At 42.0% G+C, this 26,666-nt stretch overlaps 2 protein-coding genes across 13 annotated transcripts in view; one reads left to right on the plus strand and one right to left on the minus strand.

Moving 5' to 3' along the window:
• The window catches only part of TDRD1 (tudor domain containing 1), a 31,401-nt gene extending 15,972 nt beyond the window's left edge, over positions 1-15,429 (minus strand). Inside the window, exons 1-12 of one of the 11 annotated variants that reach the window (XR_008450788.1) lie at positions 15,164-15,429; positions 11,215-11,303; positions 9,528-10,494; positions 8,481-8,563; positions 7,077-7,147; positions 6,626-6,773; positions 6,140-6,245; positions 4,947-5,007; positions 3,230-3,331; positions 2,688-2,870; positions 1,926-2,072; positions 744-915 (exon numbers count right to left, since the gene is read on the minus strand). Coding sequence is in view for 1 of the 11 variants with exons in the window: in XM_054072239.1 (XP_053928214.1) it covers positions 744-915; positions 1,926-2,072; positions 2,688-2,870; positions 3,230-3,331; positions 4,947-5,007; positions 6,140-6,245; positions 6,626-6,773; positions 7,077-7,147; positions 8,481-8,563; positions 9,388-9,479 (1,165 nt within the window). In the remaining 10 variants the exon portion in view is untranslated. The other 10 variants (XR_008450787.1, XR_008450790.1, XR_008450789.1 and 7 more) reach the window with 10 other exon arrangements.
• A 1,208-nt stretch (positions 15,430-16,637) lies between these two features.
• CCDC186 (coiled-coil domain containing 186) overlaps positions 16,638-26,666 on the plus strand; it is a 39,339-nt gene continuing 29,310 nt past the window's right edge. The window contains exons 1-2 of one of the 2 annotated variants that reach the window (XM_054071825.1): positions 16,638-16,656; positions 17,860-17,955. The gene's annotated coding sequence lies outside the window, so the exon portion shown is untranslated. Of the gene's footprint in view, positions 16,657-17,827; positions 17,956-26,666 lie in introns of those variants that run through there. The other variant, XM_009570574.2, reaches the window with a different exon arrangement.

Genomic DNA, 26,666 nt, shown 5'->3' on the forward strand with positions numbered 1-26,666 from the left:
TTAGCACTGCACTGTTCTTACTCTGCAGACAGAAGCAAACCAAACGAATCAGTCCTCCAAATGATGACAACAGGCACATCTCCTCTGTAGTGATCTGGTTGCACAACCAAAGCCACCTCCTCAGCTCAACTGAAAATCTGTACTCAGGCTTCTCAGAGGTTGAGTGCTCAGTTTTCTATACCCACCGAGGCTCGCTACGCTGGAACTATAAACCCGCTTCAGAGTTCTCCAACGAGGTACAAGACGCAGTGGTTGCACTTTTTGAGGGATACTTGTTTAATGCGCACGTACAAAGTATAACAAAAGCTGGTAAGATCCTAAGTGGAACTAAAAACTGACACTGTCATTTTTAAAGAGTTAAAAATGCGGGAGGTAAAAGGAACACCACCATCCCAAATTTGTGTGCCTCTATTAAAAATGAAAAATAAACAAGATAATCCAGGAAATGCTGACTTTATTACAATTCTATTAGAAAAGCAAACCTAGTAAAATTTAAGGTTGTTAAGCATAATGAGCTATTCCAGGTACAGACATTTTTAAATGACCTCTATATGGAAAAGTGAAATAAAAGAACACAAAAAAAAAATCAAGGAGCAGGTTGGGAAACGGATGAGGGAGGAGAGAAAAAGAAAAAAACCCTCTTCTCTTAAAGTTAACTGGGCATGGTTAGGAGGAGGGACAGCAAAGATGAAAGCCTTATCAATTGTGTTGGGTTCTTATTCCCCACACTACCAAGTACTTACCAAAATTTGGATGAATAACATCTACAGCAAAACTCGGCATCGTTTCCTCCTGTAATACGTCAACAACAATTACTGAACATTGCTCTCCCATGAGCTGGGAAGAAAAGCTGGTGGTGCCTTCATTCCATCCCTTTTTTTTTTGATCATAATTAGCAAAGGAACACTTAATGGCCTGGAAAGAATTACAATTAGAACAAGAAGGGATAGGGGGTTGTTTGCCCTATAGAAAAAGTGACTAAATAATTCAGGCCCTCAGAAATATAATCTTGCATTGAAGAGTTAAAGCTGCTGCTGGAATTTGAAGCGCTATCATAGAACCATAGACAGGGTTGGGTTGGGAGGAACCTTAAAAGATCATCCAGTCTCAACCCTCTGCCATGGGCAGGACATCCCACTGGATCAGGCTGCTCAGAGCCCTATCCAACCTGGCCTTGAACACCTCCAGGAATGGGGCAACCATGACTTCTCTGGGCAGCCTGTGTCAGGGCCTCTCCACCCTCATCGTGAAGAATTTCTTCCTAACGTCTGATCTCAATCTTCCCACTTCCAATTTAAAGCCATTCCCCCTTGGCCTATCAAAAGTTTCTCCCCAGCCTTCTTATAGGCCCCCTTCAGGTACTGGAAGGCCTCTATAAGGTCTCCCCAGAACCTTCTCTTCTCCAGTTCAATTAACTTCTTTACGACACATAGTTAAACATACTTTAACTCACAGATTAAAGCCAGACCATCTGTTTTGTCATGGAAGACATTTGCACAATTCAGTGATGCATTCAGAACAACAGCTATCTTTACTACAAACAAAATTTGCCCAAACTACAAGTGTTTTTCACTACTGCGTGAAACCGGATTAGAACATGCAGGCAGAATGCTTCCTCTGCTGTCCCCTAGCATATAAGGGACATGCAGACCTAACCACCCTGCATGGGTATTTTTTATCGGCTTAGAACCCAAGAATTCTGGGACTAGGAAATAAAAAAAGCCAGGTGGCCTTCCTCATTCCCATGGAATAGCTAGGAAACACTGCGGAAGGTAAACCTCAGTGTAGCATAGCAGTTTTTATGCATAACCTTCACTGAAAATAAAATACTGTGATAACAACAGGTACACTGAGGCACAAGCTACACTCATTTTAGAGCTATTCATCTAAAATACCTCAGCTACTGTTAGGAAAATATAACTCACACATGGAGGAAACAACAGCTCAGTGTCTTTGTGCAGAGCTTTAATGCAGGACAGTGGAATATTTTCTTCATTTCCATAATCTATATAGAATACTCGTGCTTTCTTTTGCAATACATCCACGTCTTTTACCAGTGCTCTGTTCCAGGTCTGTGTAGGAATAAATGATAATCTCAGTAAGACACAACATATTTTGCTTTACATCAGGTTTGTTTATCAAAGGCACTGACAAATCCTGAAGCGACTCAAGTGAGCACAACTCACTGTAGTGTTGTCTGCTGTGAAGATAAAATTCAACACTTATGGATATTGCCTACTATAGAGTAAATAATGAATCTGCTAACAGTGGAAGAGAAAAATGGAACTAAATACAATAAAGGCGTGGGAAGGGAAACAGGAATTATATGTCACTGTAGAAATGCAAACAGAAAAGTCAAGAAAGAAATGAAGAATGAGTAACTTCCTTAATTGAGCAGAGTCACACTACAAACTGTTCCAACTACAGGAGATAAATTTGCTAAGAACATACACAGCCTTCGAGTAACGGGAAGGCAAACGCATAGCAGCAAACTTGTTAGGGGAGAGGCAGTAATCAAGACCTTAAATCTGAGTTCCAGATCTTATAATGCTAGTTACTAATGTAATTCCACCACAATAAAGTGATCTCTAATTAGCAGCCTTCGCTGGTAGAGCCACAAAAGCAAAACTCACAAAACATGATGAGCTCAACACAGAGCAGTTATTTTATGGACAATGAGATACTACCTGATCCGAAGAACACTTTGCAATGCAGACTTCCCCTTTGATAGCAACATATTGCTCTTTAATAACAGCATTAGCATAACAGTCTTGCAGTTTCACAGAAAGTTTACTGAAGTGGTCTACAACTTCTGGAGAATTCATCTGCATATAAAATTCCCTTGGACTCTTGAACTCTGTTACTGTGCCCTAAAGAGAAAAGCCATAGTAGATGATAATTATGCAGGAACAGCCCACAGGATATTATTCAGGATCAGTGTTCATTTCATTAAGTGCATTTCACCCTACACTTGATTTTGTTGTTTTGTTTTGAAACTAGGTAGTTAACCACAGGGACCAAAACCAGTGATGTTTGCCTTCACAGAAATAATCTTCCTCACTTATTTCCCCCGGAGCATCTTGCGTTTACTCACCTTTATAAAAATAAAGGAATTTCCGACATGAACAAACTGGCAGAAAGAACTGAGCTGACACGCAGCTCTAAGTGCTTAACAAAGCTTCAAATGCAACGTAACAAAGCACTGTAGATTCTTCCAAAATAAACATACCTGTACTTCCATAGCTTTTTTGATCCCTAGACTCTGGAGATCTGAAAGCATTACTTTCTTGTGCTCTTCTGTCTTGAGAGAATCCACAGAAGCTGAATCACCCTATTTAAAACAGCCACAAGTTAAGTTTAAACCAGAGTTGTTCAGCTGCAGCTCCTTGCAATAACAAGTGATAAAATAACTTGTTTTCATTTCAAGAAACATGCAAGAAACTGCTTTTCTTGATTTTCAGTAAGCAGTCTTACAGACTTTATATTACTCTTGGAAGAAGAGACTTAAAACATTATCACACAGATTATTGAACACACAATGAAAAACAAGTGCTGAAGCCTAAGACATTCACACGTGTTTTACAGGACAACTCAGTTTTATTTCCCGGCATGCTCTCATGAATAAGAGGAATTCAATTCTGTCCTTCATGGTCACCTTAACACCACAGAGTAGGTTTTAGCTATTGTTTTAACTGCTGGCACCCATTCTTTAAAAACGTCTAAACATTCTGTGTAACCTAATGCCCACTACCTCCACCTGTGATGGCCTAAAAACAGGAGAAAAATAACCTCATACAGATCCTTAGGGTAAATCTCTTCTGCATTAAAACTGCCACACCACAGACAATACATGATGACCTAGATTTCTGTTACAACTGCCAAATTAATTGTTTACTTGCAACAAAGATCATTCTATTAAAAAAACCCATCTTATGTTACAACAGCAAAACACATTAAATATTGTTCAATATGCCATATAAGTTCTTTTACTTCTTCAGAACTATTTGAGTTTCAGAAGTTGAATCAGTGAAAAAATAGAAGCTTCTGATATTTCAAAATAAATTGGCTAGAGATGGTTTATTCATATTCCACATCCACTTGTCAGAAAGGTCCTTCACTGTAAGTTGATCAGTTTTACTGGAACACAGTCACAAGTACATGCACAGTAGAAACTATTAGGATGAACTAACAAAAGCCTCATGAGCCAAAATGAAGCCTCTAAATTCCTTCCAAAAATTTTACAGATGAATGAGCTAACTGAAAGAAGCACATGATGAAGGAGTTTACTTGCACAGTGAACACAGCAGGCTAGCTGGAGGTATGCACAACTACACGCTTTCATAAACATCATCCCAAGGAACCACAAGGACAGCAAAATGATCTCCTGAGGAAGGGTTCATGGGAAGAATACCAGAAATGTTTGGCTGAAAGTAAGATAAAGAGAGGCTACAAAACACTAGAAAGGAGACTGCCATCATGTTTAATTCCTGCTACAGCAAGAAAATTGAAGTTTATCTGCATCTGTGGCTATACAATACTACATTAGAAGGATTTCTTGGGCAATTAAAAAGGCTCCAAGCATCAGCTCATGATCCACACATACAAACAAGAAAACACCAGCCTTCTGCTGAATTGGAGAAGTTACTCATGTTTCCTTGCTAAAATATTTCTCTAGCAGGATCCTACATGTCTTAACCTTTTTCACAAATGTTTTTTTCCAGATAAAAACCAAGCTGTCTGACAGCATTGCTAGGAGCTCTAGGTGTAACCTATCCTTGAACGCTTCTCCCAGTAACTTTTGATTTGAAGCACTGACCTTTCTATAAGGAGTAGATGAGTAGATCATAATCTCTGGAACTCACTCCTTTCCAATATAGGTTAAAATAAGTGCATTGCAACTAGCTCACAGCAGATCCATTCAAGACAGTGAAAATTGTATACCATACCTTCACATAAACTCTTTTCTCAGTTTCAGTAGGTAGTTTGTCTCCATTGTTATTACTTACACTGTAATTAAAGACACAATTTGAAGAGCCAAGATCAGATAAGTAGCATTCACAACACCTACTTACAAATAAAACAAGAAGGCTATGTTCATAGTAAGTGGGTTTTGTCAACCCTTATTCCCCCCTCCCAGAAAACACAGAATGGCAAATCCATTAGTTCCCTGCAGTGCAACATCTGATGTGTTTTTCCTGATGTCATCAACAAAAAATAAACTCGTTTTGATTAAAACAGAGAAGAAATCTCACGTTGTTGTGGAATTCTGAAAATGTTGTAATCCCAAGAAAACCTTAATAATTACGAAATACAGTAAAATAAGTTGCGATTTCAGTTGAATACATGAGTAATATCCAGATAATGTATATGCCAGATTGTCCCTGTGCTCCATCTTATCCTGCCATTTCAGCCAACAGAGCAAAACTTGGGGGGGGAAGAGAGATCTCTCTTGCAGACTTTAATTCTGGACACCTGGTTGGAGATTCACTAAACTGCGATCACCACTCCTTACTGTCAGGTTAAACACTCAGATCATTCCCCTGAACTGTTCCAAAGCCAATCAGTCAATCTGTACCATGGCATAACCTGCAACAGATTAGGGAGCTATCTCTTGAGCATCTAAACTGGCATGGCCAAACGTAATAATGAGACGCTGGAGACAGCTTGTTCTAACTGCAACTGTGTTCAAAGATAGGATACCCAAGTTCACTGAGGCTACAGTTAAGATTCAAAGGGTGCCTCTTCAGAATTTGTTAAAAGACAATCCATCTACCCTGGCACTGCTGAAAAGCAGTCTCACTTCTCGTCCCTTGCCCGTGACGCCAACTTTGTTATTACAAAGTCATGTGATACTGCCAGTATTCTTACTGCATGCTCACACTGTTCTGACAGAAGAAAAAATGATGCTTTTGCTTTAAGTCGCCCTATAGAACACATTAGGAACCCCAACAGTATCTTTCAAGTCAACCTTCTAAGGCAGCAGAGCCGTTTTCTGACAAGTATGAGACAATGCAGTTCTGGCCTAAGAATAAGTAATGTATTTTACTGTAATAATGCCTTTACACGGTCATTGAAGTTATATTAGGAGGGATATTGTCTTCCAGCAAAGATTAGTTAGCAGAACTTTTAAGAAACTTACTTCTGTTTAACTGGCTCACATACAACACTATGTGCTCGCCAATCTTTCTTCTGACAATCTGCAGAACAATAGTACACTTGCTTGCATTGTGAACATCTGAGGAATCCTTTAAAAAGTCAGAGAGAAAAATCTACATAAGGAGAGACAACAGCTGCTACGATGCAGTCTCCACGTACTACTTAACAATTGCTTTACCAGATGGCTCCACCACAGTTCTAAGCACAAACAAACAGTTTTCGGTATTCACATATAAATGTCAGATGTTACTACCCCAAGAAAATAAACCCATTTTTTTTTTTATAAGGAGATGCTCTCCTGTTTATCAGTTCTGTAACCCTCATCTAAGTTCCGAATGGTCACTATAGTTGCATCTGAGAGAGAAAAAAAATACACATCCATTTAAAGACATTTCTGAGCAAGCCCCCTGGTCTGCTGTCAGTGACAAACAGACAATGCATCACAGACTACAGAACAACAGGCACTTACCAAAAAGACCACAGTGATGACAAGTCCTCGTTAGAGAGGGTGGTACTAATGAACTAAAGAGACTTTCATCATAGCCAACAGAGAAAACATTCTTAGAGGAACACTGCAATTTCTTCTGCTTCTGATTTGATCCATGAAAACGTGACACCTGTAGAAGAAAAATCTTGAGTGATTCTTACCAGAAAAGAAGTTATCCATTAGGGTAGAAATATTTTAATATCAAAGAACCATAGAATGGTTTGGGTTCGAAGGGACCTTTAAGATCATTCAGTTCCAACCCCTCTGCCATGGGCAGGGACAACTTCCGCTGGATTAGGCTGCTCATATATCAAAATGTGACAACAAAGAGAGTAAAAATTTCAAAGTTCTAGAAAGACCATGCACACTGCTCACTTCTGCTATCTAGAAATGCTCCGAATATTTGGGGCAATTATGAAGTGCAATAACTCACAGCATTTCCTTTATCAGCTGCAGCCGTCAATGGCAGGTTCCCTCTATCAGTTACGCCTTCCATGGAACTTCCTAGAAGCAGACGCATTTGCAAAGAGATCTGATTAACAACACTAACACGTACATCAGTAGTATTTGCAGGAAGACACAAGGCTCTTGTCTACTCCTATTATTCTGCTAGCGCGTTTGAGCAAATTGAGATGCCATGACCTCAACACATCCTGGAAGTTACTTCTGTTGTCATTCTGATGTTACAGTTATTCATATATACCATCAGTGATATTAAAGCAACAGTTTCATCACTCTGTAGTTATCACTCAATATAAGCCTTAATGTACTCCATCCATAAGTTTGTTTCAATTGAATTTGCTTAGCGGGAACAAAAAGAAATTTACATATTTCCAATATCGATAGGGCAAAAATTCAGAAAAAGCAATATAGAATCATAGAATTCTTTGGTTGGAAAAGAACTTCAAGATCATCAAGTCCAACCATACTTGCCCAGTACTAAACCATATATATCCCTGAGCTGAAACAGTACAATTTCCTTTCAATACTGCTGAACACGTAGTCTACGTTCAGTTTACATTTATGCATAGCTTTGTCACAACAAGTATTCAGAAATAAAATGCTCCGAAACAAGTGATTTTGACTTTCCAATGAGTGCCCTATAAGCCCTGCAGTCTTTCCGAGGAGTTTATTCTTTATCAAACAACTCTTATAAGACACACACTCAGCAAAGTCTGCATGTTTCAGTTGTAGGCTACATATGCCATTTGGAGCTTGTTCCAGTTTGGCAGGCTGAGTAGCCCAACATAATGCCTATGTGGCCCTCCTTCTTTACCTGAAAGCAAGTTAACTTCATACACTTTGCCTAAACTCTTGCCTAACATGAAATTTAATTTCATGAATGCTCCAGCCCCAAGATGGCTGCACACCAAGCAATCTCAGCACCAAGTCTCCCATTCGGAGTAGTAGGCAAGAAATGCTGTTGAAAGAACTCCAACCGCCACTGCATGTATCAGTGCCAAATGCCCCAGTATTCCAAAAATTCTGTTTTCTCAATGATCTAATTCCAGCCTATTTGGATAATTAGGAGTTAGCTGTATTTATAAGCCATATTCATATTAACGATGTTTATCAATAACCAAACACATACACAACTCCAGACAAACAAAATCAAGAGCCTTTGTCGAGCTTTGGACAAAGTCTCTCATTGATTGCACTTGTAGTGCAGTTAAAGCTTTCTCTACTGTTTCTATACTTAACAAAAATTACCCAGTATTCACAAAACACTGATTTTTGTTAGCTATTTCAGAAACCTAGCCTTCTAACTGAGAGCTTTGCAACAGAAAGCTGGTGCCCGGGGTTCTGCTGCTTTAACCTCCACCTACCACTTTATTACCTTTGTTCATCAGGTGAAGTTGTTCTGCCATCGTGGAAGTGTTGACACCAGAGTGTGACGGAAGGTGGCTGCTTACCAAGGAACTACAAAAACATGGTTTTAAAGGTTAGTTCAGGCATGGACCTAAATGACATATTAATATGCTTTTAAGTCATGTTCTGAAGCTCTACTTGCCCATCAGTTTTTTAAGGTTGTCTACTATCTATGTCTTTAACTGGTACAGGAAAAAGCAAAATACTTTCTGCATTAAAGAGCCCAACAATGAACATTCCAGATTAAAAATAAGTGGCAAAAAGTCCTTTATGAGAGGAGGGCAGCGAGGAGCACGAGCCACATCAGAGCTGGCACGTTAAGCTTGCTGGACTCACGAGGAGCCCAGCTCCCTCAAGGAAACCTCACTTCAAATCAGACCCATCTCCTCTCCAGCGAAGCAGGAGCTGCACCCATACGTTTCTCCCAACTGGAGCCGTGGCAGGAGGTCCAAAGCCCTGGGACACAACCCATTTCCAAGTGGGCTGACAGGGAATTACTGCGCCAAAATGAACTTTGCCCCCACTTTTGAAGCATTAACACAAAAATACCCTTACTTTGTATACAAAACCACTCTCTTGCTGCCTCACACAGGAGAAATCCGATCAAAACGAGGTCAATGACGAAGCACAGCAGTCACTGAACATACCCACCGGTAACTGCCACCAACTCAACCACCCTCGCGTGGCACCGCTTGGGGCCGTTTTAATTAACTCGGTAATCGAATTAAACCCTCCCTACCCGCCAGCCCCGGCCCTGCCCGCCCTCGGGGCACCGTCTGGACAGCCACCGCGACCCCTGGGCTGCAGAGGAGGCGCAGGAGCTCGGGGAGAAGAAGCAGCAGCAGCACCACCGGACCGTGACGCCGCCATCTCACCCCGCGGCGCCACGTGCTGCGCGGAGCCTCCGGCGGCACCGCCCCTGCGGGCTGGGCTGGACCCCGAGGGCAGGGGGCGGGGGGAAGAGCATCTTTTACCCTGGGAGAGAAAAGAGAGGCTTTATAAGGTCTGTAGGGACCTCATCGCTTTGTGCTGCTCCTTAAAAGGAGGGTGAAGTCAGCGCTGTGCTGGTCTTTCCTCCCGAGGAACGAGGCTTGTAAGATGTTGTTCAGCTCTTGTTCAGCCTGGAGAAGAGAATGCTCCGAGGAGATCTTATAGTGACCTTCCAGTACCTGAAAGGCGCTCAAGGAAAGCTGGAGAGGGACTGTTCATAAAAGCTTGTAGTGATAGGATGAGGGGTAATGGGTATAAACTGGAGAGAAGCAGATTTAAGCTAGACATAAGGAAGAATTTATTCACCATGAGGGTGGTGAGGCACTGGCCCAGGTTGCCCAGGGATGTTTTGGCTGCCCCATCCCTGGAGGCATTCAAGGCCAGGTTGGATGGAGCTTTGAGCAAGTGGGAGGTGTCCCTGCCCAGGGCAGGGAGGTTAGAACTGAATGATCTTTGAGTTCCCTTCCAACCCAAACTATTCTATGATTCTCTGTAGCTGTTTAAGGTCAAGAGATAACCTGTCCAAGGGCTGTGAGAGTTTATTGATACAGAATCATATAATCACTAGGTTGGGAAAGACCTCTTACATCATGGAATCCAACCATTCTGATCTGCCACTAAACCATATCACCGAGCACCTCGTCTACCCAACTTTTAAATATCTCCAGGGATGGGGACTCCACCCCCTCCCTGGACAGCCTCTGCCAGTGCCCAATGACCCTTTCTGTGAAATTTTTTTCCCTGATGTCCAGTCTGACCCTCCCCTGGCGCAGCTTGAGGCCATTCCCCCTTGTCCTGTCCCCTGTCACTTGGAGGAAGAGGCCAGCACCCTCCTATCTACATCTTCCTTTCAGGTAGTAGTAGAGAGCAATAAGGTCTCCCCTCAGCCTCCTCTTCTCAATATGCTTATATATGCTTAGTGGTCTTGTAAGATGTGGCTGTTTTAGGTCAGGCGATAACCTGAAGGGAGTCTCCAGAAGTGGTTGGATAATCTGAAAAAGAATGAACATTTTTTGAGAATATACACAGTTCTTTGTCTAAAACTATTATATATACCTGCTGCTTTTGTAAGATGTTATGCCTTTTTTCAGAAGGGCATCCAATTCAGCGCTGAATTGTAAAATAAAAATATTATTGTCTTTGCTTCAAAGACTTTGTCCTTTTCAATATTTTACCAGTGAGTGAGTGTCTCTCGCAAGAGGAAATGGCCAACAAGTTGCACTAAGGGAGGTTTAGGTTGGATAGTAGGAAAAAAAAAATCATAGATTCATTAAGGTTGGAAAAGATCTCTTAAGATCAACCATCAGCCCAACCCAGCGTGCTGACTTATCCATGTCCGTAAGTGCCACATATACATGCTTTTTGAATGTGTGAGAAACACTAATTAAAAAATAAATTAATCTGGTCTATTTTAGTACTTATGCTGTTGTACTTACTATTCAAGAATATAAAGTCAGTGATGAATTTTATTCTTACAAGTTCTGTGAGGCAGGGAATAATTATCTCTGTTCACAGAGAAGAAACTGAAGCACAGCTATTTTGCCCGAAAGTCATTTGGAGTCTCACTGTGGCAGCATTTCAGTCTAAATCTTCTGTGTTTAAGTCTAGTATCCTGCCTGCCAAACTATTGTTCCCTGGTAAGCATTCTCAAAAGAACAGGGAACAAGACATCAAAGCTTTGTTGATTCTTTTCTAGGTGGTTTACATATTACCTGTCAAAGTCAGAGGAAAGACTCTTCCTGGCTCCTTTGAGCTTCCAGCCCTTGGGTACAAACTGAGTAGAAGCTGAATGTATCAGAGGCTGCTCTGAAAGCAGGAGGGGAAATTAGGTAGGAGAAGATAGGATTTCAGGAAATCCATCTGTCAAATTGCTGAGTGTTGCTTATCAGAGCAGGCATGGTCTCACAAGACATTGCACCTTATTCTGTCCCCAACACTGGCCCAATAATCCTTGTGCCTAAGAAGCACTAATTAATTGGGACATTAAGAAATGTCATTAAGCCTCTCAAAAAAACAACCAACACACAGGAAAAACACCCCAAACAAATTAAGACTATCTTTGTGACTTAAAATATCTACATTCTTAGTACATTAGCTGGCTAGCCATTTTGATCCCCAAGGCCTGCTGAATCAAAACAATGCTGCCAGCCTGAACAGTCCTTAGAAATTACGCTAATTAACACTATAGACTGTGCTGGAAGTATATTGACAGGATGCAATGAAAAGGAAAATCAAGTATCCTGCTGGAGACAGAACTTTATCAGCATGTGAACTGGCACAAAGTTTTCTTGTGCCTCGAAGCTGCAAAGAATGATTGAGCCAGAGCAAACGTTGTTTTCATTGGTTTTGTTTTTTAAATGTCAGTCATTTGGGATTTTCCATGCCTCAGGATACTGCAACAAGAAAGGGCAGGAAATGGCAGCAGTAAAATTAATTCTAACAAGAAAAAAATAACAGGTCTGGCTGCAGCAGTGGAAAAAGATAAATGTGAAGGAGTGTCAAAGGTAAGTGGGGAGAATGCTGTTAGCATGAAGGCTGATGAGGAGCAACATCACAGGAGCTGCAGGAGGCTGATGTGGCTTGTCTGCAATTTTCAGCAAGAGCTTTGGACTTGCCAACCTATGGGTTCTGTAATAGCTGTACTGATGTGTCACTAGCTGTAATTTGTAGGATCTAAGTGCCTAGGAACTAGCTGGGGCACCACTGTGCTACATATGCTGAACAAAGGACAGTCCAAGCAACATATAATGAAAGTAAGTTTTTCCAGGTATAACTTACTCAGAGCACTGGTATAATCACCATCATGCTTAGGATTTAACTACATCATGCATAGATGAGACACAGCGGTGCTGGCAAGGTGGCTTCAGCAGTGCTGTGGTCCCTGCCTGACACAGAGGGAATACAGGGCTGCGGGGTCTTTGTGGATGGTGCTCCCTGAAGCCCCCTGGCAAACCATGCTTGCTTAGAATGAAATAGTTAGACAATGAAGGTGATTCCTGATGCAGAAAATAATAACTCTGTGTAATCTTGCCATGATGTGAAATGCAGGAATCAAATCAGCCTGCAGTAATTGCGTTGTAACAGACCAGCCTGCTGAAAAATGCAGAGGATGGGAGTCAGGCAACCTGGACATGGCTCCCAGCTCCCCCATGGCAATACCATGACCATCCAGCACCAGTAGTCCCAGAGGAGTGTGGGGTGTTCAGCATATCTGCTCTTTCAGCCACCTCATTGTTCTCCATGAAAGTGGAGATGCTAACACTTTTTTACTTGAAAGACAAAGTATAGGATTGTGAGCCCCTTTAGCCGGCAAAGCTGTAAAAATGCTATGTGTAATTAGCAAATGTCACCTGGAAACTGAGCAATTACATGAGCTCTTATGCTCTTTTCTTAGATAACAAGGCATGTAAGTCAAAACCCAGATCTTTAATACAACCTTTTGAAAACACTGGCCAAATTCGGCTTCTGCCTCTGCAATGCAGAGCTTATATCTGCAGGAGATGAGAAGTCTGTTGTGTATGACTGTATTTGAGATTATAAATTCTCACTCAGAAATTGTCTTCTTCAGTATTTGTACATGCTAAATGAGAGCTATAGCTGGCTAATGAAGAGTAAGTCATTAGTTCTTATTTAATATGAATGCAGAAGGGGCTCTATGTCCTGTCATTATCATGCCCTAAGTATCTGTGGCTGCCTCTTGAGGATAAGATACTGTTCAGGTGAAAATTTGGCTTAAGTATAGGTACTATGAGAGGCAGAAATATCTGAGCATCAGTACTGGGACTAGAGCTGTGGTGAGTCCAGATGGATACAATATAAACCTTTTCATCTGCCTTTAAGGAAGAAATCCTCTAACCAAGCTGAATTTTCTTAACCTGATTTCAGTCCTGCTGAAATAAATGTACAGAATAAAAGGTGAAAAACAGCTGAAATTCTGGCAGGTCTGGTGGGGCACACTAAGCCACACACGATTAACATCAGTGGGACTGCAGACAAAGTGTACAGCAAAGCAGAAGCATAAATTGTAGAAGGACTGGGGCCAGAGTACACTGGTGTATCTGCAGTTGCCTCTAAGCAACTAAAAGAGAAAGCCAAATAAGAAGCGTTTGGGCACTGAAGTAATTGTGTTACAGAGCAGCAAGGCTGGGTGAACTTTGCTGCTCAGCTGCAGAGCAGGAGTAAGAATGGAAAACCATTTATGAAAGCAAAGCTTAGAACTGGTCTGTGTGGTGATTCGCAAGTGGGTGTTGCACGGCAGTGCTTTCTGAAAATGGACAAATTTTGTTTTTCTCTATTCCACACCTGATTCTTAATGTATTTTGGCAATATAGAATGCACAGCATATTATGACCAAAGCAATAGGTAGATTTTTGCCTTCCAAATGTTATTTGTAGTTTGAAGCTGATTCTCCAAGTTCACTCTACGGCCTACTCAAGCTTATGCTCTCACCTAAATAATGTTTTTAAAGACATAAGCCTTCAGCGGACTCCCTTCACTCATTTAGAGGTGGTGGTCAGGATATTAATGTTTAGTTATGTGAAACTGTTATCTTTTCCAAGGTTTATGGTTATGACCTCCAAATGGTTTGCAGATTGATTTTTCTCTAAGACCTTTTTTAAAGAATCTGTGAGAATGTTTAATGGGAGCATTTTCTAGGGCCCCAGGACTTGTATTTGCGATTTCAGTATTCTGGTTCCCTGGAAAGAATAAGGAAAATAATAATTTGCTCTGAAATAATGCTCCAAATTAATGTTTGTTCGTAAACTTATGCAGCACATTGTATTTTGAAGGTCATCTGAGGTATGAACTGAAGAAATCATTGCTGGGTTTTATAAGTACAGAGCATATAGGTATGTGTATGCTTTTGTATGTATACAAAATAAAGGAGCAATCTGATCTAGAAACAAAATTAGTCCTGCCATAAGTAGGAGATTGGACTAGATAATCCCGAGGTCCCTTCCAGCCCAAATTACTCAATGATTTTATCTTGCTTTTCTGTTGTTGTGATTAAGAGGTTCCTGCCGGAAAGAGCCATTACTTTACCTGATCTGCTGTAGTAAAGGTAACTGTTTCACTTAATAGGTTGTTTGCTAAGGTAGTTTTTTCAATTTATTTTCTATAAAGTCATATCAAATCAAATGGCATTTATGTAGTGCTCTGGATTCTAAAAAGCTTCATGTTCCACCAAGAAGTTGCTGCTCCCAGCACTGAAACATACTCCAAATTTTTGATGCCCCACAAATTTTTCACTATTTTTTTAAATCCCATCAGAATGAGGAATGACATACTGGCAGGTGTTAATTGAAGCTTGGGCTCTAATTAGCATTACTGGATTTACTCTTACATGGCATGTGGGTGTGGAGGCTTTTGATATCATGTGTTGGGGTTGGTTCTGGAAGATGAGATGCTGTTTACTTGGGGAAGAAGAGACTCTATTAGTCACTACTTAGGCACCGATCTTGCAAAAAGGGGAAGTATCATTGTGACCATCTCTTGAAAAGCTGTTGAGGTAAAGAATTCCTCCTATGTGGCAGCTTCTCAGGGCTATGGTCTTGGGTATCACCATGAAATGCCTGACAGTAAGACCCCTTGCCCAGAGAGGTTTTATGCCTATGTAAGAAAAGAAAAAAAAAACCAACTAAAAACTGAAATAATACTTACACATGCACTCTAAAGTATCTTATGTGTGAAATTCATCTCCTGGAGCTGTCAGCACCTTCAGCTAGCGTCTCGTTTCGTTTCCTTCAGTCTGTCTGTTGGCGTGCTGTCAGCAGCCTTGGACTTCAGACAGGATACGATGGTGGTGAGAATTCTGAGAACACATAAAACAACATTGTGACCAGAGGCGATTAAACTAATAGAATGAAGGCTTATAGAGAGTTTGTTTTACGATGCTCTGGTCAGATCTGTTGTTATCTCAGCCTCTGGTCACAATGTCAGAGGAGAGGAGAGGAGAGGGGAGAGGGGAGAGGGGAGAGGGGAGAGGGGAGAGGGGAGAGGGGAGGGAGAGGAGCTCAATCTGTGTGCTTGCAGCCCAGAAAGCCAACTGTCCCCCAGGCTGCATCCAAAGAAGTGTGGCCAGCAGGGCGAAGGAGGGGAATTCTGCTTCTCTGCTCCTGTCATGAGACTCCACTTGGAGTCCTGGAGTTCTCAGCACAGGAAGGATGTAGATAGACAGAACATGATAGAGTCCAGAAGCACCTCTCATATGAGGACAGGCTGAGAGAGTTCAGCCTGGAGAAGAGAATCATAGAATCACCAGGTTGGAAAACACCTCTCTGATCATCGAGTCCAACCATTCCTATCTGCCACTAAACCACATCCCTGAGCACATCCCTCAGGAAGTCATCTACCCGTCTTTTAAACACCTCCAGGGATGGGGACTGCACCCCCTCCCTGGGCAGCCTCTGACAAGTGCCCGATGACCCTTTCTGTGAAAAATTTTCCCCTGATATCCAGTCTGACCCTCCCCTGGCGCAGCTTGAGGCCATTCCCCCTTGTCCTGTCCTCTGTCACTTGGGAGAAGAGCCCAGCTCCCTCCTCTCCACAACCTTTCAGGTAGTTGTAGAGAGCAATAAGGTCTCCCCTCAGCCTCCTCTTCTCCAGGATAAACAACCCCAGCTCTCTCAACTGCTCCTCGTCAGCCTTGTTCTCCAGCCCCTCACCAGCTTCGTTGCTCTTCTCTGGACACGGTCCAGAGAGAAGGCTCTGGTGAGACACTGGAGCAGCTTCCAGCACTGAAAGGGGCTACAGGAAGTTTGGGAGGGGCTCTTGATCAGGGAGTGCAAGCACAGGATGAGGGGGAATGGTTTTAAGCTGGAAGGTGGAAGATTTAAGTGAGATCGTAGGAAGGAATGTTTTCCTGCGAGGGTGATGAGGCCCTGGCCCAGGCTCCCCAGAGCAGTGGTGGCTGCCCCAGCCCTGCAGGTGCTCGAGGCCAGGTTGGATGGAGCGCTGATCCCCTGATCCAGCGCGAGGTGTCCCTGCCCACGGCGGGGGGTGGAACTGGAGGGCTCTAAGGTCCCTCCCGCCGTGGCTGTGCGGGCACACACCGCTCCGCCCCGGGCCCGCCCGCTGCCGCCATCTTTGTTGCCGTGTCCGGTGCCGGCGGCCATGGGGGAGCGGCCGCGCGTCCCGCCGGGCTCGTAGCGACGGGGTGAGGGGGCGATACCGGGGCCGGCGGTGGGGGGGGGGGACGGGTCGCGGGGGAGGCGGGAGGATGGGGACGGGGAGGTGGGGGGGCTCCCGCCCGCACCTCCCGAGTGGCGGCTCTGCCCTTGTGCTGGCTCGCAGGCTCTTTTGTTTCATAGACTCATAGAATGGCTTGGGTCGGAAGGGGCCTCAAAGCCCATCCAGTTCCACCCCCTGCCATGGGCAGGGACATCTCCCGCTGGATCAGGCTGCTCGGAGCCCCATCCAACCTGGCCTGGAACACCTCCAGGGATGGGGCAGCCACAACTTCTCTGGACAACCTGTGCCAGTGTCTCCCCATGCTCAGCGTGAAGAATTTCTATGTGATGTCTAATCTAAATCTTCCCCCTTCCAGTTTAAAGCCATTCCCTCTCATCCCATCACTCCATGCTCTTGTGAAAAACCTCTGCCAGTGCCTCGTGTGTGTCGTCGTGTCCCAACCCCCCGCCGCAAGAGATCATTCCTTCCTAATATCTCATCTAATATCACCCTAATTTCCCCTCTCTCGGCTTAAAACTGTCCCCCCGATCTCTGCACTCTGATCCAGAGGAGTTGCGCTGTGCTCCGGGTCTGGGCTTGCAGCACCTAGAGTTTGTTCTGCAGAGGACAGACCGCAGAATTCCAAAAGCGAGCAGGGTTTGCTTTTTTGCCAGGACAACCATTTTTTTTTTTTTTTTTTAAAAAAACCCTTAGAATTATAGAATGGTTTAGATTGGAAGGGACCTAAAAGCCCACCCAGTTCCACCCCCCCCTGCCATGGGCAGGGACACCTCCCGCTAGATCAGGTTGCTCACAGCCCCATCCAACCTGGCCTTGAACGCCTCCAGGGATGGGGCAGGAATGCCTCCAGGGATTGGGCAGCCACAACTTCCTGGGCAACCCTTGCCAGAGCCTCCCCACCCTCATCATGAAGAATTTCTTTCTAATGCGTGATCTAAATCTTCCCCCTTCCAATTTAAAGGCATTTCCCCTCATTGCGCAGTTAATTAGGCTGTCCCGTGTGATCGGTTGTGTGTTAGTTTCATTATGTGGTTAAGTAACTCGATAACAAACCCCAGCAGCTGTTACACCTGTACAGAAGGGTTTTGGTTGCCACTGCAGTGTTGCAGTAAGGTACGTGTCCTTGTTTCTGCAGATGGTGTTTGAAAAAGCTGCCTATCCTCCTAGGTTCTAAAGCAGGAAGCTTTACTGCAACCTCAGTGAGATGATTATGATGTAGGCTTGCGGATTTTGGCTGTTGTCCTGGAAAATAGTCTGCACAGGTGAGTGTGCTATAGATATACTTCCAATGGGACTGTGCAGACCATGAGAGAGTCTCATGGAGAGTTTAAATCTATGTACGTTTAGAAATACCGTCATCTGGCTTTGTTGTCGGTATGCTTTATCTTGCTGTAAAACTGCTTTTCTGAAGTTAAAAAGTTGCAAGTGGAATACATTTAAAAGCTACGTGTGACCAGTGTCCCAATATGTTTTGTTGCATAAGGAAATTGTTGAAGCAGCATGAGCCACAGCTACATTCTTATATTAACAAGGAAATGTAATTGCTTTAATTACTGCCTGCCAAGAGTGCTTGTGTTGCCATTGAGTTTAGGAGGAGCTTTGAAAGTATGAGAAACTGATATTTTGAGGAAGTTTCAAGAGACTGCCAATTGGAAATGTAATTGATTTTATGGTAGAAAAAAGTGAATTGGTTCAGTATTGCTTTTGATTCCTTCTGTTTCTGAAATTCTTCAATCATCTTTCTTGCCTTGCTTTTAAAACAAGATCTTATATTGTTTTAGAAGGCTTGATTTGGGCTTGTTGACAGATGATTGTTAGTGTTGTGAGGTTTGATATTTCAAAGTGTTGAGAAAAGGACTGAAGAACTTGGTCCTCATTAGCGGGCATGTTGCTTATCACTACCAAGGCTAATACTGAATTTCCTGGAGCTGGCTTTTTGAAAAGCTATGGAAAAAAGCAAGTGCTTTTCTCCACTTAGTAGTGTCACCGGGCAGGACAGATAACAAAAGTTGTAGACTACTGATTTGATTTAACATGTGGGCTCCAGCAGCTCGCAGTATCCTTTACTTTGTTCTGGGCTGGCTTGTCTTGTATTTTTCCTGTTGCTAAAAACAATATCGGAAAGCCTTACTTGTAAACTCTTATCTAAAGTCATAGACTAAGATGCTGCTGCCTTAGATTGAGGGGGGGGGGGAAACCTCAACAGAAACAAATCAGCATCAGAAAAGAGAAGAAAATAATGGAATACTGCCTTTTCTTTTTAATGTAATAATATTGTGTATAACACCACCCTTTTTATTAATACAGAAGTCAATGTTTTTGTAGAGTCTACAGTCAACTGATTCAGATCCTTAAGGGATTAAAGTTTTTCCTTCTTTGTTTCCAGGAATAGTGGAGAAGCTCTGTAGGAAGTTGTTTTCATAACAGCAGATCCCTACCATCCTCATAGGTGGTGTTTATCAGTATGCAGTGGTCAGGCAGACAGTAATGCCGTAGCTGGAATTGTACCCGTTGCATATTCTGGAAGCAACGTTTGAAAATGCCCTTGGATAGCACATATGCTGGCATCCTCAGTCCCAAATATGCAAAGAACTGTTATCTTCCTGATGCTGCGATGCTGCAGTTTTTGTAAGGAGGTCTGACAGTGCTCTGACTTTTAACAGTGTGACTCAGTTATGGGTGGAGCAGACCTGTCATACAAAGTGTGCTTTGTCCAGGTTGTACACTTGATCGTGAACTTGATTTCTTCCCTTCCCTTAAAACGTTCTTCTTTGCACAGGTGGCGTATCAGAATGTGAATGCAAACAGGGCAGTGACTAAGTGACTGGTATGAGTTGTAAGCAGAGTGTAAGGCGTGATGCTAATATCCTGAAAGGTTGCAGTCATGCTGTTGTTGGTGTTGCACTGGTTGCTGAAGGAGAGACTGTTTTTTGTTGTTTAGAAGAGTCAGAGTTGTTCTGTGCTGAAGGCTCTCTACTAAGAGATTACAAGTCTGTGCATAAACTCTTAAGTATCCAAGCCATGTTTGAAGTTCACAGTAAAAGGAGGCTGTTGGTATCTTGTTTTCCCCTGAGATGGGAGCTTCCAAACTTGGGACTAATATGAAGAAGAATAATGCTCTCGAGGTGTACCCCATGACTTGTGTCGTGATGGGACCGAATCGTTAAACCTTAACTGATGAACTTTACTTTGGAGTTGTGTTGTACTTGGCTGCGTATGTGGAGTTAATACGACTGTAACATTAACCACTTGCATGAGGTCGGTAGAAAACCTAGTGATGCCTTGCAGGAATTAATACAGTATTCCTCAACTATCTAACTTGTGCCACAAGCAAAGAGAAGCAAAGATAAACTTGAAGTAAACTTTGTCTCCTGGAGTACTTGACTCATGTTAAAGGAATTAGTAGTAGCGTTGAGCTTTGTGCCCTGGCACTGCGTGCAATCTGTGTTTATGTAAAGTCAGATTGGAAGAGACAAAAGTAATCGAGATTGAAGTATCGAACTGCTGAAAGCAAGGCAATCCTGAGTCTCCCTGCTGTGCATATGCATCCCTCCTCTGCCCACCCTTCAGGCATGTGCATGAAAGCAAGTCTTTGTGTAAGCTCAATCAGAGAACTGTGTCGGGTTATTCTGGAGGACGCAGTGTCCCAGTACACAGCCAGCCCAGTACACTTGTGCTGGGAGTCACAGTTGTCCCATCTGTATTGCAGTCCTCTGGCTTTTCTGGGTAGATGGGGCCGTGTTATGGTACATCTTCCTCCTTGGCAGTACTAGGTGATATCCCAGTAATCTTTTTGCTAACTTAGAGCAGTATCCTAGACAAAAGTGAATGAATATTGGGAAAGCACGTGTAGATGGGACTCTATTTGGTTTCGTTTCCAATATGTGCGATCTCTAATTATAGGAAGGTTATCAAAGTGTGAGACCTCATGACTTCTTGTATCAGCTGTGTTTTGCATGGAAAACAGACAGTGGTGCTCAACTCGTCTCTTAAGTTGTTCTTTTTCTGACTTTTTCTTAAGTGTTGTGATGCTTTTCCATGTAGTTCAGTTCCTCTTATGTTTCATCACTTCTAAACTTGGGCGGCTTGCTAATCTGCTTACCTTTACATGTAGAGATGTAACCAAATGCATTTCAAACAGTCCTTCTGACTTCATATTTATACACCTCGCACTAGATTGTGTAAATTATCTGCTTTTGTGTTCATTTCTATCCCAGTCACTTCCGTTTTAGTTCAAACCTTCGATTTGTACCTCCACGCAGCTGGTATACAGTACAGCTGCTTTTTGTATCTTGTCACGTTGAATTTATTTAGCTCCATCCTCATTTCTTTATAAACTTCAGTTGAAAACAGAATTATCTCTAGGATTTGAGTTTCTTGCTTTTGCAGTGTTACCTGGTGGCTTAATGCTTAGCCTGGGAAAGCCATTTGTGATGGAGTTCTTATGAACTGTATCATGCAAAATACATCTGAGTTGGGTATTAATTGGAAACAACAGGAAGGTTTATTTTGCCTGTCAGCGTGATGAGGAGGAGACAGTATTTGAGGATATTTTGCTTTAGAAAAAGAAACAAAAACCCTGAGTAAAGATTATTTGGTCTGTTCAGATTAGTTTAGGTGAAGGTATTATTGGGATTTGTGCAACACAAACTGTAAAATTTATCTTTCATTTTATTTTTAGTCTATTGTCACATACAATTTTTAGCCAGAGTTCTGGTGCAGTGGCAAGTAGGCAGTGACTTGGAAAAGCATTTTAGTTTGCTCAAATAATTATTATTGTCTAGTAAAGATGTGGAAAGTTCTTGAAGCGATAGATATTGAGTTTACAAGGAATGGCACAACTATAAGAAGTTAAAACCCCATTGTCGTACTCCAGAGTCAATGAAGTCTTTAGGAGTCTTGTTGGAGTGTCATAGTACCTGATAGTATATGATAGTATATAGTACATAGTATATGATAGCATGTAGGCTGTCCTACAGCTTCATCTCTTACCTAAGTGAAATACGTTGGAAATTAAACCTGAACTGAAATAAAGTGGCAGTTCCTGTGATTCTAGCAGTTGTCTGGTTGCTATTGGTTATTTTAATCTCTCTGGTTTAGGATAATCTGTTTAAAGAAAATAGAAAGTACTTATTATTCCATTGTGTTTAATTCAAGATTAAATACCTAATAGAATATTTTGTGGCATAGTATTTGAAGGAGAGTAATAGGCCTTTGTCGAACAAAGTGTTCAGACAATTATGGTCTTCCTAATAAAAGCTGTGGTATTTGTGAAGCTTTTTTTGCATGTAACATTTTAAAGTATTACTTTGGTTGCTGGTTGCTTCATATGAGTGATATTTACTAAGAAACCACTAAAAATTGTTTTAGTTCTCTTCAGTATTCTTCAGCCAGTAAATCCTAATAAACTTTTTGAAATAAAATCCATCTCCAGTATTACACTGGATTATATTACATCTTGAGTTAACACTTGAATCTGCTATCGAAGACTGGCTAAATCGCTTGTATTCTATTGTTTTGTTGCCCAGGAACTTACAAGAGGGAGGTGAGTCTATAAATGAACTGTTCTGTTTGCTGGTGTGCGGTTTTAGCTTTTGTTGAGTCTTCTGATAAATATACAAGCTTCACTGAGAAAAGCCTTTTGACTGTTGAAACGTCAGTCTTTTGTCACTTCATTTCATGGAATCATAAGTTGAAATGTAAGGCATAAAAAATCTCTTTGCCAGAGCCCTTAGTCTATACTGCAGTGATTGGGGGAAGAGCCAACACATTATTGACATATGAATGATAAATGTGGTTTTGTTGATGTTCCGTGTTTTTCTTTGCTTCATGAGCTTTAGTAGCTGCTTAGATGGAGACGTGCTTCTGAGCTGGGATTTTGCTCGAATGTAATGAAACACTTGTAGAAATCAATCAGTGGATTGGAATTTAGCATTATATGTGCTTAACATGAGCGAATAGAAGGCAGAGTTGTTTAAATGTTGGAATACATGTTCGTTATGCGTTTGCATGTGCACTATAGTGTCATGTTACTCTTTTTTTAAAACCACGATTACTGTTGAATCACAGTTTCCAAGGGCGAGTGTGAACCTGTTGCCTCAGGATAGACTGAGGATGTTGCTGATTTTTCGTTGTAGGAATTTTTGAAGAGGATGTCAGAAAAAAGGTACGTTTTTAAACATATTGCTCAGTATTGCTGAGTTAAAAGTCAGTCCTCAGCTGCCTGCAAAGGAAATGTTACATTCCATCCTAGCAAAAAGAGCTGAAGTACCAGCTCATCTCCAATTGCATATTTTCTACAGAAGGGAAGCTTTGAGTGCTCAGTGCTTTTCAGGCCAAGACACAAAACAGAATAAAGACATGTAATGGAATTTCCATTTGCAGTTGAATCCAGGAGATTAGTGTAGGTTGGTGTGGCTGGCCACACTGCTGAGAGCTTCAGCTTGTTGTTGGAGGGCTGGAGTAGTTAGGAAAGTGTATTATGATGAGACTTGAGGTGTAAGTGTAAATCTTCATAATAGCTGTAAAATGCATGCAGTTTCCTCTCGGAAATTTACTTGACTGCAGCATTTTCTTTGACAGCTATAATTCTATGAGGAATGCTTTTTGTTTAAAAAAAATACTGTCTTTCAGAAGCCTCCATTTTAGATTTGCCCATTAGTTTGGATATTTTTAGTTTCCTTTTTGTGTGTATGTCTTGATTTATTACTTATTATTTTTAATATTGGATCAGCTTTGAAAGACTGCACAGTTAAGTTGATTTAGATATAATGCATGTCAATGAAGAGACCTCTTTGTGTTTGGAAAACTATTAGAAAGCTAGAGTAATGAATATAGAGGAAACAATTTCTGATGTCTGTTTAGACCAGCTATAGTTTCAGGTGCGTTCATGCTCATCTTGGTGTCTGGAGAAATGAGAGGTACAAACAACACAGTCTCCATGAAAGCATTACATTTCTAACTAGCTTAACTGTAGTATAGAACCGTCTGTTCTTCTAGCACCTGGGTTATGCAGAGATAAAGACTGTAGCTTTCTAAATATGTAAGCAAGCTGTATGTCTGCTTCCCTAAATTCAGCTTTGGTAGGACAGGAATGATTCATTAAGTGTCTGCATCTGGCACCTCCAGTATCAAAATGAAGCTTCTTTCCTCACTCGCTCCCACAACTCTGAGTACTGCTAGTAAAAAAAAAAAAAAAAAAAAAAAAATCAGTGTAAACCCATCGGTCGAGTGAGTGCATTTTGATTGAATTGGAGAGGAGAACACAGAGGAGCAGAGGTGTTTGTAAAGTAAGTTGGAATCTGGAAGAGAGAACAGCAATGCAGTGCCTGGACTAGAGAGCTGGTTATTTCAGTGGTGTGATGCTACCTTGGTCTCCTGGCCTAGTACTGGGCAAAAGGAGCAGTGATTTGCTTTCACTGGGCAAGCTGAGGATTTGAAGAGTAAACCCCTTTTCTAGCTCTCTTTGTAAGAAGCTAGCCAAAGGACATGGCTTTATCCCTTCTCCAGTAACTGATAAGGTGAGCTGTGCACTAAAGCTGAATTGCATGGTAGAAGAGATAAGTGAAGTGCAATTTACTTTAGTTTGTCATGAGTTCAGAAACCAAATCCAATATGGAATCAACCAGAGCCAATACAGAAGGTTAGTGAGTATTACAGAGCATTTGAAGAGACTGCCGCTGGAGGATGTTTGCTTAGATTTGTATGCTGGATTTCCAGTGGGGCTTTATCTTGAGAAGGTGCCATCTTGGAAAGCAAAATAAAGAGTAACAGCAGCAATTTTGTGAGTTATTGATGCAGTGCAATTTGAGAAGGAGCCGGGAAATAAGGATCTCTAATTACAACGTAAAGAGAGTTGCTCTGAAGCAATTTCAAGGGACTTGTTTTCTAGGTAGGCTTTTTCCAGATGATGTGAACTGTGACATATGCACTGTTTCCTTAGCACGTGAATAGCGCAGATTTCAGTGGCAGCATGGCTGTGTGAATGCTGAAGTGGCATCCATATGAGTGATAGGGACTTCGGGAACACAGGCTGCATGTGTTGGTGTCACCAGATTTTTCTGTCACTCAGCTGCTTGCCTGGCCTGGTCATGGTGCTTGGGTGACTGCTGACTGTTGGAGTCATCTGCCCATGATCCATGGAGCGCACTTCATCACTCGGTTCCTTGTCCCCCACCCACTCTCTGAAATACATCATCTTTGGGTCAATTTGAGGCTTTACTTTATTGCTTGAAGGAAATTTGAGTACTCTGCTTTGACACACATGAACTGGAAGGGAGAAAGAGGATGACTTTGTAAATCTACATTATACTTTTGTTTAGACATGAGCTTGTTTCATGTCCTACAAAACCTGTTTGGATGCTTTTTACATATCCAGAGGTGAACAGCATACATGGTCTTAGCTGGTGATGCGAGAACTGTTATCACTGTTTTGTGGACTCTGTGTATGGTTGTTTGGAGAGCAGATGATTCCCTCCTCATCAGTGACTCTGCTACAGGAGTCTCAGGAGCGCAGCTATGAGTGAAAAATATCTCCCCAAAGACAATGTGAAACCTGTTCTTGTTGAAAGGAGCTGACATAGTTGACTGCTACTGGCCGTTATATTATGTAGTGCATGGTTGAGTGTGTCTGATGTCCAGTGAACTGCATCTGCTGTATTAATTTCATGTTATCACTCCCCTTTCAGAAGGCTGTGTGCCTCAGAGTCACTTATCTCAATGCTCTTCACTTCCCTTCAAAAATCCACCTTGGTTTGAGTAAGTTTTTGTATATGCACACACCTGTGAAGCATTCTTAACCTCCTCCCTATTTTCACCCCTACAGCACGTTTAAACTTTGTAGCTTAAATATCTTTTCCTTATAGCACTGCGTTTTATTTCTTGGGACCTTGACCGTCAGTCTGTTTGCTTGCAGAATCACCCTGGGCATGCAATTCTGTTGTTCTTTGATCTGTTTATTGTAGTATAGCCTTATTGTGATAGTTGCTGGGTGATGAGGCACACACTTTCTTGTTTCCCTTGTTGTTAGTGGATTCTTCTAGGCAGTCACACCTCACAAAGTGTTTCTTACAGTTGTCATTTCATATGTTTCTTTAGATGACATCTATGTGTATTTTTAAACTGGCTGATGCAAAGTCATTTCTTCCTCCTCCGCTCTTTACAATATAAGTGTTGATAGCTTGGGTCAAGCCATCTATTTTATGAAATTTAATGTTAACATTAATAGTGCGTCTGCTTAAGAAATCACATTTGTGCTCCATAAGATGATTGAAAAGACAGGCAGTTTGAACTGGCATAATGTTGAATTAAAATGTACCAGATTCTCAGTGCATGCCTGTAATAACAGAACAATGGGTAGTAGATGGGAAGGGTTGTGTTCCCGGATAGATCTGTGCAGGCAGTAGGGAGCATACAGGGAGCTGCTTTCGTTATGAATTGCCTTCTCATGGCTGGGAATTAGCAGTACTGAATAGGGGGGAAGATTTTCAACTGGTGTAGTGGATAACCCGCTGGGCAGCCAAGGGATGAGGGTGTCAACAGCTTCCTTGGAAAAGGAAGTTTGTACTTTTCAGCAGAGGAGAGAGGAGGAGTGACTGCTAGAAACTGCCTTTTTCCACAGCAGTGAATGGACTCAGAGTTGAGAATTTACTGTTAAAACGTGTATGGAAAGGAACAACTTTGATACTCCTTATTTTTCCTTCTGTCTGTCTTCCATCTTTATTGCAGCGTTTTCTTTCACTTTATGGTGGGTAATGTGCAGAAAGAGAGGGAAGAAAAGGAAGGAGAAAGAGAGAATGGGCTTAAATGTTGATGTTAAAATGATAGATCTTAGCTGTCTGCTAATACAGAAAAATACAGAGTTGTTAAATTTTCTGACAGAGCTCTTCCAGTGAAGTTGAATAGAGGAGTTAGTGTTGTGATTCATTGTAGGTGTTGCTTGAAGTATTTTATTTGTGATTTTTTTTTAATCGAC

The sequence above is a fragment of the Cuculus canorus genome, chromosome 7 (assembly GCF_017976375.1).
Source record: "Cuculus canorus isolate bCucCan1 chromosome 7, bCucCan1.pri, whole genome shotgun sequence".
Classification (NCBI taxonomy): Eukaryota; Metazoa; Chordata; class Aves; order Cuculiformes; family Cuculidae; genus Cuculus; species Cuculus canorus.